The sequence below is a fragment of the Penicillium pulvis genome, assembly GCF_028828015.1.
Source record: "Penicillium pulvis strain IBT 33274 chromosome Unknown contig_23_segment0_segment0, whole genome shotgun sequence".
Taxonomy (NCBI): Eukaryota; Fungi; Ascomycota; class Eurotiomycetes; order Eurotiales; family Aspergillaceae; genus Penicillium; species Penicillium pulvis.
The window spans coordinates 3,750,480-3,768,510 of record NW_026643075.1 but is presented as its reverse complement, the minus strand read 5'-3'; the positions used below and the strand labels follow the sequence as shown (position 1 = coordinate 3,768,510).

General features: G+C 51.0%; 5 protein-coding genes across 5 annotated transcripts; 2 read left to right on the top strand and 3 right to left on the bottom strand.

The window, feature by feature from the left end:
* Nucleotides 1–1,399: 1,399 nt before the first annotated feature.
* Nucleotides 1,400–3,001, top strand: N7503_005693 (J domain-containing protein; the record flags this gene model as incomplete). Its single annotated transcript, XM_057065240.1, has 1 exon — nucleotides 1,400–3,001. One exon carries the CDS (start codon nucleotides 1,400–1,402, stop codon nucleotides 2,999–3,001), a length of 1,602 nt encoding a protein of 533 aa, XP_056922983.1.
* A 1,018-nt stretch (nucleotides 3,002–4,019) lies between these two features.
* Nucleotides 4,020–5,984, bottom strand: N7503_005692 (putative sterol o-acyltransferase (APE2); the record flags this gene model as incomplete). The annotated part of the gene is made up of 5 exons (XM_057065239.1): nucleotides 5,759–5,984; nucleotides 5,242–5,685; nucleotides 4,214–5,183; nucleotides 4,109–4,150; nucleotides 4,020–4,046 (listed from the first exon to the last, which is right to left on the bottom strand). The coding sequence occupies exons 1-5, from the start codon at nucleotides 5,875–5,877 to the stop codon at nucleotides 4,020–4,022; spliced, it is 1,602 nt and encodes a 533-aa protein (XP_056922982.1). The 5' UTR covers nucleotides 5,878–5,984.
* Nucleotides 5,985–6,948: 964 nt separating this feature from the next.
* On the top strand, nucleotides 6,949–9,699 carry N7503_005691 (AP-1 complex subunit gamma; the record flags this gene model as incomplete). Its single annotated transcript, XM_057065238.1, has 5 exons — nucleotides 6,949–6,958; nucleotides 7,018–7,141; nucleotides 7,195–7,383; nucleotides 7,434–9,549; nucleotides 9,604–9,699. 5 exons carry the CDS (start codon nucleotides 6,949–6,951, stop codon nucleotides 9,697–9,699), a joined length of 2,535 nt encoding a protein of 844 aa, XP_056922981.1.
* A 791-nt stretch (nucleotides 9,700–10,490) lies between these two features.
* On the bottom strand, nucleotides 10,491–12,121 carry N7503_005690 (putative nucleotide-sugar transporter). Its single transcript, XM_057065237.1, has 4 exons — nucleotides 11,949–12,121; nucleotides 11,808–11,884; nucleotides 10,863–11,720; nucleotides 10,491–10,800 (listed from the first exon to the last, which is right to left on the bottom strand). The coding sequence occupies exons 1-4, from the start codon at nucleotides 12,030–12,032 to the stop codon at nucleotides 10,524–10,526; spliced, it is 1,296 nt and encodes a 431-aa protein (XP_056922980.1). The 5' UTR covers nucleotides 12,033–12,121; the 3' UTR covers nucleotides 10,491–10,523.
* A 424-nt stretch (nucleotides 12,122–12,545) lies between these two features.
* Nucleotides 12,546–17,922, bottom strand: N7503_005689 (uncharacterized protein; the record flags this gene model as incomplete). The annotated part of the gene is made up of 4 exons (XM_057065236.1): nucleotides 16,960–17,922; nucleotides 16,773–16,875; nucleotides 14,819–16,702; nucleotides 12,546–14,774 (listed from the first exon to the last, which is right to left on the bottom strand). The coding sequence occupies exons 1-4, from the start codon at nucleotides 17,166–17,168 to the stop codon at nucleotides 12,546–12,548; spliced, it is 4,425 nt and encodes a 1,474-aa protein (XP_056922979.1). The 5' UTR covers nucleotides 17,169–17,922.
* Nucleotides 17,923–18,031: the final 109 nt, after the last annotated feature.

The window sequence follows — 18,031 nt, the reverse complement described above, 5'->3', positions numbered from 1 at the left end:
GATGACACATAATGATCGACTAAACAAATCCAGCTGATATAATGGAAGGGAACGGAGTCCGATGACAGAACGAAGTCGGTGTTGCCGTGATGCCGTAATGCCGTGATGTCGCAGTGATGGTGGAGAGACCCAGATACCTTCTACTACAGTAGAATCTCCGGGTGTCCGTTGGGATCGGGATTACGAATATGAAGGCTGAGCCATGCATACCGGCGATCGGGATGCGGGAGTCAAGAGCGAGACTAGGCATATCCGTTTATCCAGGCCCCTTGCCGGTTCCAAGTACATCAGCTAGGTCACTGTACAGTCAGATGTGTGTTAGATTTTTTCAATCTAAATTTAGGCTTTTTCTGAACGTGGTCCAGAACAGCCACCGTAGGATCCACGGAACGCAATACTTGCCCACGCGGGAAACCCAGGCACACAGGGCGTCCCGGGCTAAGTGTAGGGTGGCCTGGTAAGATCTGTGGGGGTGATCCTGTGTGGGATCTCTTAGATACGAATTACGGACCCAAGCATCGAGAAGCAGGGGCGGTGGCCATCTACCTACAAATTGGGGGCTTTAGAGAAGGAGGGGGAAGACAGCCCTGCACTGGCAAAAGAAATCATTTATTCAAAAAAGCGCAATGATTGACAACGAATCATTGCCCTCCAAATCGGGAGGGGCGAAACAACACGACCTGTGGTATGCGGGGTTCCTATTGATCGCCCCACTGATGCGTACAGTACCTCGCCATTCCTGTCTAGTGGAAAATTCAAGGATAATTTGTCTCGAGAAAGAAGTGAGGCTGACGTCTGATTGGCGGATAATGTCAAAAAAAAATCACAGGGCGCACAGGCCAAAGAAAGAGAATGTCACCCATGTCATCTTAGGACTGATTATTGGGGCTTTCGCGCTGAGGGCAGTAATAATGCAAACTGACTTCAGTTGGAATGATATAAGAAAGTTGACTCTCCCACGTTGGGCATCGGAGTGAGGCGGTACCTACGTGTTAAAGGGACTCCACGCCACCTTGACGGAGAAGAGCGGGAATGTTCCCCTAAACCGTAAACGACGTTTTGCCCCTGACATAAACACTGGTTCCTTTCACGTTTCCCGCCCTTGACGACATTATACAGACTACTGATTTATGATTTGTCTGGGTCTTCTGGAATATTGAAGAATCTTTTAATGGTTCCCAGATTTTTATTTGAAATCCAAATTGCCCTGGAACCATCTTGATCGGCCCACTCCATTCTGTATGAGTGGATTCTTGCCCGATCATCGCCAACGTTAAGCTGGCAATCGCCCACCGCCTCTTTCCCCCTCTTTCGATTCACCTACATTTACCTTACCCACCCCTCCCCCCTCAATTCCTTGGGGGTCATCATCGATGATCATTTACTTGATACCTACATTATGTCCCTTCCTGATATAGACCCTTATGATGTGTTGGGCGTGCCTAGGGACGCTACTCTCGCCGAAGTCCGGGCCGCCCATCGCAAACGAGTATTGAAGTGTCATCCCGATAAGATCCAAGATCAGGCTCAGCGAGATGTCGCTCAAGAAGAATTCCAAGAGGTGCAAGCGGCCTACGAACTTCTCTCCGATCCAGACCGTCGACTCCGCTACGACCAGAAGTTGAGACTGGCAGAATTGAAACGACAGTTGGAGAAAGAACAACGGGCGAAGCAGGCAGAAATGGCGGCACGTGGTATGCCCTCCGCACGCGAGATGCGCGAGGGCCACGTTGTGGAGGAGCGCGTGCCTTTTGATGCTTTCTTTGAAGATCAAAGATACAGTGAAGAGCCCCGATCCTTCGCTCGCAAGGCCGATGAGTTCGTGAAACGACCCAAGGCAAAGGAAGAGAAGAAGAAGACGACCCGAGTTCCATTAAGCAGTGAACGTGCTGCCAAGGAATCTCGCGATAACACCAAAGCTTCTCATTCCGAGCGACAGCGACGCCGCGACAAAGAGCGCCGGGGACAACAGTCTGATAAATACGAATCTTTTCATGTGGTGTCTGACGGAGACTCTGACTCCAGTGATACTGGAGCGTATGATCCCAAGCCGCCTCGTCGGTCTCGAGAATCTCGAGAGTCTCGCTCTCGGCCTACAGAGTCGTCTTCTCGACGTCGCGACCGAGATGTGCGGGACGTCTACGAGGAAGATCAATATTACAAGCTCAGCAAGGCCGAGGAACACATTGAGCGTTCAAAGTATGATGATTCTCGACCCCGGATGTCTCCACAGCGATCCCGTGGTTACGATTCGGCTGAACCAGAGACCGCCGCTCCCCGGCGCTCGGGACGGTCCTCCCGGACGGACCCAACTCGCTCGTCCTCGCGCCACAACTCCTCTTACGAAGACTTGGAGCCGCGCTACGATTCGGGCAAGCCGCCTAAGATCCCCACTGCGACGACAATGCCGGGTCCAAAAACATCTCTTCGTCCAACATTGTTCGGCGGGAGTCGCTCAGCCACCGCCTCGGCATACACTCGCCCTAAGCGGGACTCATCTCGCAGCCGGCCAGATGACATCCTCCATAAGATGGCCAGTGAGCCTGTCCCGCCACGTTCGTCCAAGCTACGCGAGAAATATGACTCGGGCTACTCTAGCCCCAACACACCCGAACTCCCACCCAAGGGCTCCCCAAAGGTTACTGCTCGGTACGAGATCAAGGACACTACCATTATCGAACCTCCAAAGACCTCCAGGTACCGCAATCTCTCGCCTGAAAGAGAACGAGAGCGTACACCTCGCATGGCTCCACCCAAGCGGGCAAGTACCTTCCAGTCATTCATGAGCGAGTCAAGTCCTCGCATTGAGGTCCGCTCTGTACGACCCTCCCGAACCCACACCAACGTGGAATACTCCCCACAGTTCCGAAGTGAAGACGTCAAATACACCCGGGAAATCCGGCCTAGCGATGTCAACGTCTCACCCGGTCACAATTATTATTATACCGATCATGTCCCTCATGCCCGTTCACGTCGACCCTCCGTGGCCTATGCACAATGAAATCCATTGACGACAGCTTGACGACCGTGCGCAGCTCTACTATTTTTATTTATTCTACTTTCATCCCTGTTTTTACGCATTTTATGACCCATGAACCAACACATGAACCCTTTGTCTCTCCCCTTCTTGTCTATATTTTACGAGCTGCCTTTGGTAGTTCCTTATCACGGAAACTCCTGGCTTGCAGCCATCGTGCCAGCCGTGAACATGGATGTTTCCAACCTCCATGAACCTAAGGACCCCTGCACACTAAGCATTGGGACGGTTTTGGTTTGGATATCTGCGTGATCTCCCCCGGTGGGGCTTGTTTCTTTCGGCGCAATGGGGCGGGGACTCTTCGGTGTTATTACTTCGTTCCTAACACAACATAACATACTCATTCAAGTGGCGCAATTCTCAATTTACTTATGACTTATCTGCTTTTTTTTTGGTTTATTTCCTTGCAGCTTGTTTGGGGATGTTTCTCTATCCCGGGCTCCGCTATGTCTAGATACCCGTGGATCCTGATTGGAAAATCCTTACGAATTTATGTCCTTTGGAATGACATATGAACTATATTCTTGGTCTTTTAGATACTTATAAGCATGGAACATGTCCACTCTTCATATCCATCACAAAATTAGAAAAAAAAGGTCCTGCTAATGATGTCCTGTCTGTTGCTTAATGTTGAACAATTTCTTTTACTGTATGTATCTTCAATTACTTAGTCTTAAATTGATTTATCGTTTGCGAGTGCTTATTAGAATTGGTCTCAAAGCTTCTTGTATATCCATGGAATCTCAGCTCTAGAGACAAATCTCAAAAGTAGACTATCACGCCATTGCAGCTATATACAAGTCAAAGATCCAGATATACTGGTATGAGTAATCAAATCAATCAAATACATGGGGGTATTCACTCTCAGTAGACCATACAATGTCCAACCGACAATCACTGACCTATCATCCAAAAGCCATATGTGCAGAAATACTGCCGATCCAAGGGGTATCAATCCCAGCAGCAAGAAATATAAAAATTCTCAGACCAAGACATAGAATACACACATCTAATTCAAATGTTAGAAATGTCATACCCTGCAAACGGCTACGGAAACCAAGAAAGACTTACCATTGAGAGGCCCAGAATCATCGAGCACCAGAAGAAGACGTTCTAAATCAAATTAGTAATTTATAGTCATGGAGATATTTAGAGTTCTTTGAGTGTATTACTCACGTTCAGAACAGTCCGGCCTCTGAAGAATCGTGACTTCTGGATAGCAACGATGGGCAACTGAAGCATCATAGCCATAAACCCATAGCCACGCAGCTTCTTGGTAATACAGCTCATAATCAGTTCATGGAAGACAGCGCTAACCAAGAAGGTGATGAGCATGGCGACGGGTTGAGAAAAGTTGGATCGAGCTGGGAAGTAAACATGACGGAAGAGGAAGTGGTGAACGGGGACGTTCCATTCTCGAGAGAATTCCAACCAGTCACACGAGTTCCACCAGTCAGAGTAGAAGTGCCGGTCCGCGAACTGGGTAAGTTCTGCGAATGCACCCAGGACATATTCGAAGATGACAAGGAAGACTAGCAGGAAGGTGACCATGAATGGGAATAAGAGCATGCTGATAGTCTCGGCTAGGACAAGGGCCTTATCGGCGAGGTTCGGGAATGCTTGGAGTTGGGTACCCGCTTCGCTTAAGACTGGTACGATGAATTCTTCGCTGGTGAGTGTGAGTAGGAAGATACACCCGAATACAGCCGCGGTCTTGTAGGCGATCTCTGACCAGCGGCGTTCGGGTCGACGGGGGTACTCGAGTTCGTAACAGAGGGTTGGGCAGAAGAGGAAGTCTACGTAGTTTCCAATGTAAAGGTTTTGGGGGTAGGAGATATTTCCCAGTGGAGAGGTAAGCTCCGTGGCTAGGTCTTCGCGTAGACGGTCCAAGGGCTCTGAATTATCGGTGTCATCATGCAGCTGCTTCGTAGATGGACGCCGACGGCGCTGGGGTTCCGGGTAGTGGACTGCCTTAGGCGAACTAGGAACCACATCCTCTGCTTTGTCTAGGTCTGCAAGGCGGCGTTCGGTTGTACTGAGATGACCATTGTAGAAAGCGTATGAATGCAGCTTCATGAGGATGGTCAGGACATGAAGGGTGAAGAAGACCTGGGAGGTCCAGGTCCAGATACGCATAAACGGCCAGCTATTGAATATGTTAGCAGCCAGCTAATTAAACCTCATGAATCAGAGCTCCAACTCACTTAATCCAAACAGCTAGCCACACGGCCTCACCGATGCTTTGCACAACGATGCCTCCACGAGCCCACTGCAACCAACGCGGGCCGCGGCGGTACAGCCGGTGCAGCGGGAGGACCAGACTTGAGCTCACAACCATAGCAAGATCACTCAAGCCCAATTCCCACACATTGGCACTCAGCAAACTCCACACCCGCACTCGCAGCGGGTATCCGGTATCCTTGATATTGCGCAGCACGGTAGTAACAACCATGATGACGAGCGAGATCCAAAAGAGGACGAAGAAACCACGGAAATTATGGTGATCGCTATCCGGATCAAAATGGGACACGCGGGGAACATAGTCAATGGTGTAAAAGAGGCGATTCCGAGCGCGCACTTGCTTGCGGGCCGTTGAGATGGAATGCGCCGAGGGAGGAGCATCTTCAGGGACGGGGGTGGAGCGACCACTGTAGTTTAATTGCCAGTGTCAGCCATTGTTCACGACCGTTGGTGGCAGAGTCACTGTTCGAGAGTGTATACCTTGCATCCAGGCCCAGCTGAGAAACCGGTGGAGTGAGACTCACGTCCGACTTCTCCGACTGGAGGGGGGCGGCGCGCGGCCGCAGCGTAGAAGAACCATGGGAGATGGCGCTGGACATGGTGGGGGAGGACGCAATTGCGGGACTATATAAAAGACTTCACATTGACCGTGACCGGACTCATAGAAGTAATAGGTGTTTTGTTTTGTTTTGGTGGGGATTCAAGTAGAAGATGGGGAGTTGGAGCGGAAAAACGGAACCAGGACTAACTACGTCAACGGTCAGCCTTAGGTATTTTAAGAGCCCCCTATGTGGGGTCGGAGTTCGGAGAGAACTTGGGGGCAATAGTCAATACATCCTGACAAAAACAAGACTACTCTCATGTAAATACATCATTGGAAGTGGTTCGCAAAAGATAGATTATTGAGGACCATCATCTGATGCTCCCAGTATCTTGGTAATTTACCTTTATCGAGCATGCAACACCCGTCATCAGGCTCCCTTATTACTTCCAAGTTAGGGAACTTACTTCCTCACAACCAAGAAAATAGATTGATATGGTCAAGGCTATGCTATGGAATGAGCCTGTTTTTTCATTAAGGATTTTTTAATTGGCTTAATCACATTGGTGCAAATATGTAGAACTTTAAGAATAAGCTATGAATGGTTAAAGGGAAACGCCATAGAACTTGAATTTCGCATTGTTGGGATTTATAGTCTTGGATCAAATCAGGCAGAAAGTAAAAATCTAGAGGTTTTACGGGAAGTTACCACAATATACGTTTTTTTGACTGGCCTTCATTCCATCGTGCTGAGGTCAACAGCGTGCAGTGCAGTTGAGCAACATGCAGGATACTGACACCCGATAAATCGGGCGTCGATGAGAGCCCCCCTTGGATTATGTAATAACCAGCATTTCATGCCTCAGGCCAGAACTGATGAGATAATATCCCACTAGCCACATGTAGCCTAGTGTACCCTGTGGATGCCAAGAAGCCAGGTCAACCCAAGAAAGACCCCCCAAGTCCACGCATAATAAAGCCCAGACCCGATCTCTCCAGGTGCTGCAATCAACTAAGCTTCTTTTTGCCCGGAAACCCTATCTTGCTGGGATTTTCTCCGCTTCTCTCCCTCACTTCCATTGCTCTACCTACCTCCCCTGGAACCCCGTCCGGGGGTTGAATTCACATCATGGCCTCTCGTGAGTGGCCCGCCGCCCCTCCTCCCCTGAAGATGCGACTAACCCACCGCTTCAAACAGTCAAGCAATTTATTCGCAATGTCCGATCCGCCAAGACCATTGCAGATGAGCGAGCCGTGATTCAAAAGGAGAGCGCAGCCATTCGTGCCTCATTTCGAGAGGAGAGCCACGACTCGAACGTCCGGTTAGCTACACCGCACCCCCATTCGCTGCATACCGACTTCTAACGACTAACAGGAGGAACAATGTGGCCAAATTGCTCTACCTCTTCACTTTGGGAGAGCGAACTCACTTCGGCCAGATCGAATGTTTGAAATTACTCGCGTCACACCGATTCGCCGACAAGCGACTGGGCTACCTAGGAACCATGTTGTTGCTGGACGAGAACCAGGAGGTGTTGACTCTCGTCACCAACTCATTGAAGAAGTATGTGTGAGCAAGAAAATTGCTTGATTTCCAATGCTAACCATGTGCAGTGATCTCAACCACTCGAACCAGTATATTGTTGGTCTCGCCCTCTGCGCCCTCGGAAACATCGCCTCCGTCGAGATGTCTCGTGACCTTTTTCCCGAAGTCGAAAGCCTCATGTCGACGGCCAACCCCTATATTCGCCGTAAGGCGGCCATTTGCGCCATGCGGATATGTCGCAAGGTCCCTGACTTATACGAACATTTCCTCGAGAAGGCCAAGACGCTGCTAGGAGACCGCAACCATGGAGTTCTTCTCTGCGGGTTGACTTTCGTGACCGATCTGTGCGAAGCGGAAGAGGAGGAGGAAGGCCCAGAGGGTGTTATTGAGATGTTCCGGCCTCTCGCCGGGGGGCTGGTGCGTGCTCTGAAGGGACTGACCACATCAGGGTATGCTCCGGAGCACGACGTATCTGGAATCACCGATCCTTTCCTCCAGGTTAAAATTCTTCGGTTCCTCCGAGTCTTGGGTCGCGGCGATGCGGCTACCAGTGAATTGATCAACGATATTTTGGCCCAGGTAGCAACCAACACCGATTCGTCCAAGAACGTGGGCAATGCCATTCTATATGAGGCGGTTCTCACCATCTTGGATATTGAAGCTGACTCTGGCTTGAGGGTCTTGGGTGTCAACATTCTCGGTAAATTCTTGTCCAACAAAGACAATAACATCCGTTATGTTGCATTGAACACTCTGAACAAGGTCGTTGCCATCGAACCAAATGCGGTGCAAAGACATCGTAACACCATCTTGGAATGTCTGCGGGATCCTGATATCAGCATTCGCCGGCGAGCGCTCGATCTCAGCTTCATGTTGATCAACGAGGACAATGTACGGGTGCTTGTACGGGAGCTGCTAGCTTTCCTGGAGGTAGCCGACAACGAGTTCAAGCCGGTGATGACAACACAGATTGGTATCGCCGCGGATCGGTTTGCTCCGAACAAGCGCTGGCACATGGATACCATTCTTCGGGTTCTCAAGCTGGCTGGGAACTACGTCAAGGAACAAATCCTGTCGTCATTCGTTCGTCTCATCGCGACTACCCCGGAGCTGCAGACCTATGCCGTCCAGAAGCTGTATTCATCTTTGAAGGAAGATATCTCACAGGAAGGATTGACTCTGGCAGCAACATGGACAATTGGTGAATACGCTGATAGTCTGTTGCAGGGTGGTCAGTATGAGGAGGAGGAACTGGTCAAGGAAGTGCGGGAGGGCGACATTGTGGACTTATTCACCAACATCCTTAACAGCACTTACGCCAACCAGACCGTCGTCGAGTATATCACTACCGCATCCATGAAATTGACCGTGCGCATGTCCGATCCAGCCCAGATCGAGCGCCTGCGCCTCTTCCTCACTAACCGCACGTCGGACTTGAGTGTCGAAATCCAGCAACGTGCGGTTGAATACACCAACTTGTTTGGCTATGACCAAATCCGCCGTGGCGTGTTAGAGCGAATGCCCGCGCCTGAGATCCGTGAGGAGCAGCGCGTTCTCGGTGCTCCCGCTAAGAAACGCCAGAGCAAGGTCCTGCGTAGCAAGCCCACTAAGGTGTCCAAGCCTGCTGATCACGACCTACTGCTTGACCTGGTGGGTGGCTCCGATGCACCTGTGACCAGCCCGTCATCGAATGGAGGAAACACCGCCGATCTGCTGGCAGATATCCTTGGCGGCGACTCAGGCTTGTCATCGCCCGCTCCTGCCCCTGCCCCGAACACAAGCAGTCACAGCTCTATTATGGACCTATTTGGCTCAACTGGCGCCTCCCCTTCCCCTCAGCCAGCACAGCAACAATCGGCTTCAATGGATCTTTTGGGTGGTGGCATGGGAGTCTCCGCTCCCTCGCCCTCCGCTTCGCCCGCACCCGTTACCGCCTCGACCCCTGCCCACACTGCGCTCAACAAGGATGGCCTGGTGCTCACCCTGCAAGTTCAACGGAGCGGTCCCAACGCCCAGATCCTCGCTCGGTTCCGCAATGAGTCTAATTTTGGCCGTTTCACCAATGTCGGTCTGCAAGCCGCTGTGCCAAAGAGCCAGCGTCTGCAACTGAGCGCTATCAGTAAAGCTGACCTCGAAGCTGGCGAAGATGCCACCCAGACCATGCGGGTAACGGCACTGAATGGGGTAAGTTAGACCAGTCTTCCTTCTATGAAAACACACTAACAAGTTTTGATTTAGGCCCTGCCACCTAAGCTCCGTCTCCGTCTCCGGGTCACTTCTGCTCAAGATACAGCCGCTCCAGTCATCGACCAAGTAGACTGGTCTGAGCCGTGATTTACGCAGTGAAAACGACTTTATTCTGTTCCGCAATTGGAGGATAGGAACTCTATTTCAACGAAAAGTCTTCTGGCGGATGAAACCTTTAATTTTTCAGGAGCAGCCCCAATCCCAGTTCTATACACCTTTCTACCTTTCGCCGAATGCCCTCATTTAGACCTTTGTCTCGTCTGCTCTGCTTCTGTTACCTCAGAGGCCATATCCTTGTACATGCTTCAATATCCTTGAGTAGATGAGATTTGCATAGCAGGTGTTGCATGTTGCAAATTACTTCTTGTCTCAATGATTAACAATGTATCCGTAGTTGATCCTAATTTCAGATGTTGCCATGCGCAGTGTTACTACAGCCTTGAAATTACAGTTCCCGGGGCCAGAACGAATCGACTTCTAGTGACCTGTCCATCATGACTAGTATTTAGTATCAGTTGATGTGAATTTGCAACATTGTATCATTGCTACAGCTAACAGTATAACTAGATGAACGATACAGAAAAGAGCCCCGAGACCAACAGCTTCACCCACGAGATTCTATCAGAGTAAAGCGTTCAATGCAAGAAATGGAAGAAAAGTCAATAAAAAGACAGGTATAATAGCGCCCTGTTAAATGAGACAGGAAGGAAACACAAGACAAGTCAATCGAACGCCAAAGTAACAGCTTGCATGAATGATCGTATCGATGTAATGGAGATATCAAAAGCATGAAACACAACTGCACACCGACCTGCACTGCAGCAGTTATGATCAAGCTAACGACAAAAATTGAGGATCTAGAGCCAGAGGCTATAGATAGTCCAAACTAGCCAAGAGAATATGTAGATAATCTAGATATGCTCGATCGGTTCCTCCGGAAGTAATTCCTCGTGATCTCTCGGCTCACCACCAGGGAGACAGGCCTTGAGGGGAGGACGGATGATATCGTTGAACAGGAATGTACCGTAGACGAGGCATCCGAAACCGACAACCTGAAGCCATTTGAAAGATTCCCAGCCCAGCCCCAAAGAGACAAGCCAGATGAACAGAGTACGGCACGTGTCGATGGTGCTGCGGGATGTTGCAGAGACGGTGCGCGTAACAGAGAGACCGAAGAAGTTGAATCCACTGATGAAGGTATTAGTATTCTGGGAGATTAGTCATTTAAGTAGAAGGAAATGAGAACATACCCAATACTGAACATGATCGCAATACTGGACATGGCCACAGCACGATTAGTTATGATCTGGTGCCAACCCTCCTTCATATCGAAATAGCCGTACTGGCCTGCCTCGGTGCGGCCAACCGCCAAGTACATAATGCACATGCCGATAAAGGTCACGGAGAAACCGAAAATTCCTTCCCATCCGACAACCTCGATCGGATCCATGGCGTAGTTCTCGAGGATCCACTCCTCCAGCACAAATTGCGAGGCAGTAAAGATTTGCCCTCCGGCAATCAATAGCACTCCAACGACAGCCTTTACCGCCTCTGGGGTTCCTGCAATTGCGGATGAAGAAACACTGTCATCCTGCGTGAGATCATGGCCCGAGTCACCACTGAAAAGAGCACCGGCAAGACCGACGAGTGCGACACCAAGAACGACAATAAACAGTGCACTCCACTGGTACAAGTACAGCTTTCGTCGGAGGAAAATAACACTGAAAAGTCCGACGAAAAGTACGAGGGTTCCTCGAGTCATTTGGTAGACACTCGCTGCGACAAAGAGCAAGCCCACATTCATAAGGGTAGTCCCTGCAATATCGCAGCAGGACGGCGCAGCCAGGAGGAGGATCTTCCATCCACGCAGCGGAATACGGCCTTCATCATCCACGAAAGATTTGATCGAGTTTCTGCGCTCGTTACCATTCTCATCGATCGTGTGCTCATCGTCTTCTAAGCCGCCGTCCTCGCCGCGGATAGGACGGTAGCCACCCGCCAAGAGAGGGGAGGGGTCGCGGGACAAACGAGGAGCAATGAATCGTTGATATATAATTGATAATCCGAGGACTAGCCAGCAGCCCATCTCACCGACAAACATTTGTGCTCTGTTCAAGGAACAATAGAGGTGAGCAATCGGGTTTGGAACCATTTCTGGATCTGGATTGTCGACGCAGGACTGAAGAGACACTTACGTCTGAATTACTGGCTGCTCAAACATCTTTCGCTCACTAGGATCGGGAGAATCACAATTTCGAACACATTGCATGTCCTAAGAAACACGCCGACATTAGCTAGGCTCGACTTGCTACGGAGCTCGAGTTAGAATGACACACCTGATATTTGTTTAAAATGGTGTTGCAAACCCCGGTCACGAGCATCATCGTGACCAGGAATGGGATCAACGTGCGGCTCGCCATGTTGCCACCTAGATATCGTAGATTGGGGGCGATGAGGGGAGTTGGAGTTGGGAGGTTCGACAAAGCGGAGAGGTCTTTGTTATCGGGCCCTGCTGATAAGGATCAGCTGATACGCTGACGTGATGGAAAGTGGAGACGGGGTTGGCCGTGATCGACAAGATATCGGGATCTACAGTGCAGCCATGCTTGTTCCCTGCTCGTTGCCAGAACTTGAGATGTAAAAAAATCGGGATTACAGGTTTGAGACAAATATATTGGAAGAATTTGTGGTAGGATTAATCTTGGATTAGTTTCCTGGTTGATAAAAGAAAGAAAGAGAAAAACAGGACTCCTGCGTCGGGTATGGTACACACGCTTGCCCCATAAAAAGATGAAAATCCGTATGTACGCCAGGTAGAAACCACCGGAATGAGAAATGGGAAGTCAAAGTGTAGAATAAAGGCAGAAGAAAAGAAGGGAAAATCCAAGGGAATAATCGTAAAGATGCAGGTCACATTATGGACATTGCGGCAATCATAGGGCGGCAATGGCAATAGTGCCATTCTCAAGGCTCATGTCCTTTTGCGGTTCTTCGTCATTATTCCAATCAAATTTCAGAGCATCAGAACCGGTCGGGAATCGAACGCCATTAGAGAACTCGGAGGAAGGAGGTAACTGCATCCAGTCTTGGGTGGCTTGGATGGAGTCTTCATCCCATGGCATGAAATCATACCAAACAACACCATTGCAATCTTTGTGCTCATCCTTGGGAGTTAGGATTGCTAGAGCAGTGTCTCGAGAGTCTGGAGTATCATCGGATTGTTCGAGGGAGAACATGTCGGTATTCAGGAATTCATCGAAGGGATCGTAGCCCAGACCCTTGCGCCGGCAATCTGCAAGAATGGGTGCGAAAGTATCATGAATTTTTTCGAGGTTCATCGGGGCATCTGCCCAAGGTTCCTCAGCCTCGAGGTCATCCAAGGTGCGCTTGCCAGGTTGCTTTCCAGGGGAGGGCTTTCCACTCTTAATCGCGGCCTGAAGGGGAGTGAGCTGCTGCGCAGATGTCGCAGGAGACGCAGTCTTAGCTCCGAGTTGGCTAGTCACGCGAGCCATGGGTGTTGCGCTAGCAGTGACAGGTGTGGGCAAGCCCTGCTTAGCGGGTGAGGCCATTGCACTGAGTTTGTTGTTGGTGTTGGTAGAAGGAGCGGATTCGATGGATTGCTTGGGCTGCTGGCCGTCGGCGGTCAACCCCAGGCCAATTGAAACACTGTCAAGGTAGAACTGCATGGGATCGCCGATAATCTCCTCTTCCTCGGGCTGATGGTTTTCTTCAACGTGTTTATCCAAGGCCGCTTGGGTTGGTAGGCCCTGGAAATGGTGTTGACACTCGACGAAGCTACACTTGAATGCGCCAGCCAAAGCGGCGGCCTTTGTTTTGGCGTTCGCCACGGCTGCTTGGTAGGTCGCCGCAGCGTTGGTGACAGAGTTAGGTTGCACCGGTGAGGAACTGGCGGCACCAGCGTGAGACTGCTTTCTCTTCTTGGGTGGGGGAAGTTTCAGCTTCTCCGGCGCAAGACCACCTGGACCATAAGCGTGCGGCACACCCTGTGGAGACGGCGCCCCGAATGGTGCGGGGGCAGCTGCTGCACCAGACTGACTGGAGGCACGTCGGGCGTGTTGAAGAGCTTCTTCCTGTTGTGCTTGTAACTGTAGAAGATTGGTCGCGTTTAACGCAGTGGTGCTTGGTGCCTGTGCAGCAGATCCAGGGGCAGCAGCGTTTGACCGTTGTTGATTCATGCGAAGGAACATCAACTGGAACAACTTTCGAATAAACAAAATAGCGCCAGTCAAGTAATCGTGGCTGATGGTGAACTGATCGTTGAGAACCCAATCCTGTGTGTTGTTCTTGAATTGTCGCATAATTTGAACCCGCATTGCAAGAAGATTTCTGACGTTCTTCTCTTGGCCCTGCATCTTAGCAAACCCGTGTGACATCAAGAAATCCAACCTTCCGAGGATATCCAACGAGTCCATCAGCAGCTGAGACATAACCGCCTTTTGTTCAGGAGAGTTTGGAATGGGCTGAGTAGGTGGAGCGCTCTTGGCGATATCCATGTAAACGCTCATGATCTCAGGCTTGAGATTGTTTTTCCAGTTCTCATCCGCTGCAGCTCGACTGATTATCGGGCCACGAAGGAACGTCTGCTGTTGCTTCCGCATATGACTTTCGACTTGCATGCGTTGCTGGGGAGTCATCGAATTAAGCTGCTCGTGGGAGAATGGAACGCCTGGCCGAGCTGCAGGGGGGGCACCTGCAGGGACAGCAACCTGATGGGGCTGCTGAGGTGTGACTGAGGCCTGGGCTTCTCCGGTATCTTCCATTTTGACCTTGCTCTTCTGGTTCTGTTTAGCGGCTGCAGCCTTGGCGTTCTTTGCTGGAGCTCCAGCTTGAGGCTTAGTATTTGACTGCTGCTGGTCGGTCATTGCCGATGGTTGCGGCCCTGTGGGTGGATTCACTTGAGCAGCGGGCTGGGGTACGGAGACAGGAGTTTGCGGCATGGGTTGATTGTGCTGCCCAGGTGGCATTTTCATATTCATCTCTTGTTGGCGGGCACGTGCGGCCTGCAGGATGATCTGCCTCTGGCGGTGTTGGAGGAGCTCACGAATCTGGTCATCAGAGAGGTTGTTGGAATTTTGACCCATCTTTTGACGAGCCATGTGGATATCCTGGGGCGTGAGTGGCCGCATCTGAGGCATCTGAGGCTGAGGTTGTCCGTTGGGAAGATTTTGTACATTTGGCATTTGACCTGGCTGTCCGGGGGGTGCTGTGACAAGATGCCCTGGCCCTGGTTGTTCGCTCCGGCCCTATTAGCTAAAATCTGGCCAAAGTGGAGTTTTTGCAGCATCATGAGTTTGGTCAGATCGACACCGTTCGATGCTTGTGGATTAGTGTTGGCCCACTGCTTAAGTTGGCCCCAAGTTTTGATGTGCTTAGGTACCTGAGAAGGGTTGTGGTTTTGGTTATTAATGATATTGGGTGGAAAGGCTGCGCGATCCATTTCTTTGACCTGGTCAGGAGTCATCTCCAAGCCATTGTTCTGCTGATGCAAGAGTTGAAGTTTGTAAAGATCTTGTTGGCGCTGCTGCTGCTGCACACGTTGTTGGGGGGTCAGAGCTTGACCTGGAATCTGCTGAGGCGGAGCTGACCCGGCAGGATTCATGCCCTGCGGCATACTCATTGAATTCCTCATTCGACCGTTGCCGGTCATCTGGCCATTGAACATGGCCTGGTTTTGACCGGGTTGTGATGCTGTCTGCTGAAGAGGACCGGGTTGCTGGCCAGCATTGCGAGCCATGTTATTTGCCATTGCGTTGCGACGTTGAGTGAGGAAAAACGCTTGAAGCTGCTCATTGGTCATTTGGGCGAGTTGCTCCTGGACCGCCTGTGGAAGGTTGGCGGGAATCTGTGGTCGACCTTGCATGTTGGGCTGACCCGCATTTGGTGGACGAGATGGAGGTCGAGGTTGGCCAGGCACCTGGACGGGAGACATCTGACCAGGAGCCATCGGTTGGTTCAACATCGGCATGACGGGGCTAGACTGGGCCATCTGGGGGTTTGCTTGTCCATTGTGGCCTGCTAGAGCAAGCTGAGCTTTCTGAGCGGCCGCTTGTTGCGCACGTGCCTGGGCTTGAGCCTGGGCTTGCGACTGCTGAGCTTGGAATTGCATGCGGTCTTGCGGGCCATTAGAACCGTTTGGAAAATGTTGCTGGCCAAAAAGCTGTGGGTTCATGTTCTGGCCATTTTGGCCCATCTGCTGCGGAAACATGTTTTGCTGCTGCTGGTTGGGGAAAGGCTGTTGATTCATCTGTGAAGAGCTTGCAGGGACCACCAGTTGCCCAGCCTCCTGTGAGCGCAGACCGTCTGCCTGCTGACCTTGGATATTTTCCACATTACCAATGAAAGAATTTGAATCGAGACCTTGGCTAGGACTTCCAGAGAAGCCTGAGTTGCGCTGGAGGTTCATCATATTCTGCAGCATTTGACGTTGATTCATCATGGGATCTCCCATCATGGCGCCGTTGGAGTCCATTCCAGAGTTATTCGGACGGCCCATTTCCATACGCGCTCGGCGGTGTCGGCGGAGTTGATTCAAAGCTTGTGAGCGGAAGAAATATGTCATCGGGTCCATGTTCTTGCGAGCCAGGTAAGTTCGTTGTTCGGCACTCATGTTGGAAAGGTTCATCTTGATCTTCTCCATGTCTTCGGCTGATGTCTTGGCCAACATTTGATTGGCCAGGCGAGAGACATGCTCAACGTCTTGCGGGGAAAGGGTATTCAGGTCGTCGTGGAGGGGGCCGCTGTTCGTTGGGCGTTGTTGAGCACGCTGTTGCTGTTGCTGTTGTTGTTGTTGCTGAAGCATAGCCGACTGTTGTTGTTGACGCTGTTGCATCGCTGCCTGTTGGTTTGGGTCATTCATGCCCATGGGCATCTGCTGTTGACCTGGTATTGGGGACGCCTGCATGCCTCGATTCATTTGTTGTGCGAAACCGGGTTGGAGAGAATTTTGCATGCCACCCGCCTGGGGCATCATGCCGTTTTGCATGCCGCTTTGGAGCGCGACCGCAGCCTGTCTCTGACGGGTATCTTTGATGTGGGAGAGCTTTTCGTTGCATTCACGTTCGTAGTCAACCTGTGCATTACCTAAGTTAGTGTTGCGTCCGATGAAGGTAGGATACGGGTCAATAATCGGATGAGCGCACTCTTTCGTTAGCTTTTAAGAAAGCTTTTTGTTCAAAACTGAGGGCGGCCTGGGCGGCGGCTTGGATATCAATACGAGGTTGGATTAGGCGGAGAGAGGTGATCCTAGGCAACAAACAGTCAGCTGGGCCGAAATTCGATTGGGGTGTCAAAGAAGCGCCCGCAGGCTAGAGGGCCCGTTGCACATACATTTGCCAAACATTCATCGCACGTATCTTAATGTGGACATCTGCCTTCCATCCACTGAAGGGGCCTTGAGCGTGCAAAACCTGGGCGACATGGCCCATGATAATGGACTGACTCTGTTGGCTATCCTTGTTGGGCTGCTGCATGCCGGGCTTGACACCAACCATGCCCCCGCCGCCGGGGGCATTGGGGAATTGAGGGTTGGGATTCATGTCGAGAGCCCCATCAATGGGGGTCTGAGAGTAATCCGCGGGAATATTTGGTGACCAGCATTCGCTAAGGTTGGCGGGCGGGATACGGCAGTCAGAAGGGAGATTTGAGGTGATCGGGGCAGGGTCGGGGAGATCGTGTCAAGGTCGCAGATCGGCAGGAAGATGGAAAATCAACCCGAAAGTGAAAACCCCGAATGGATCAATAAAGAGAAAAAAAAAAAGGAAAAAGGAAGACACAACGGTGGGTGGAACCTTGGTGAGTCTCGATGATCAGGGAGGGTGGGGATGGAAATCAAAATGGTCCAAACGGAGGACACAAGTGGAGAGATGAGCAATGAGCGACCAGCACGGCGGGAAAGCAAGGCGTTCGGGCAGCAGCGTCAATTGGACCCAATTCGCTGACGAAAGCCTGGATGTGGCTTGGAGCGAATGAGAGTGACGGGCGCAATCGTAGGGTCGATGGGATCCGTGACAGGGATGCTGCAACTGCGCAAGTTGCACCAGTCTGCAGAGAGTAGGACGGAAATGAATTCGGAGAGAGACGACAAATACGGGAAGAAATGAGGGAACTTTCGGGCACAAATGATGAAACTACAGGATAAAACAAGGGGAAAGAAGATGAGGAAAAACAAATGCGCAAAGAAAAAAGAGACTAAGGAAAAGAAGGTTGGAGGATCAGAGGGGGATGTTTCGTGCACAGGACGCTTTCGATGGCGAAGGTGCGCGAAGGGGGAATGGCGAAGAGGGAAGGAGGGGACTTTCGGGGGAAATTTGGGAAAGTCAGGGCAAATGGTGACAAGATCAGAAGTAGGAAATAGTATCAAGTGAATGGAACCAGGACAAGTGAATTCAATTCCCCAGGA

What these genes read in the sequence shown, in the direction of transcription:
- N7503_005690 (XM_057065237.1), bottom strand. Translation starts at nt 12,032, where the DNA reads ATGGCGAGCCGCACGTTGATCCCATTCCTGGTCACGATGATGCTCGTG. An exon ending in CCATTTTAAACAAATATCAG is followed by an intron (nt 11,885 to 11,948) that starts GTGTGTCATTCT and finishes CGTGTTTCTTAG; the next exon opens with GACATGCAATGTGTTCGAAA. An exon ending in GAGCAGCCAGTAATTCAGAC is followed by an intron (nt 11,721 to 11,807) that starts GTAAGTGTCTCT and finishes TTCCTTGAACAG; the next exon opens with AGCACAAATGTTTGTCGGTG.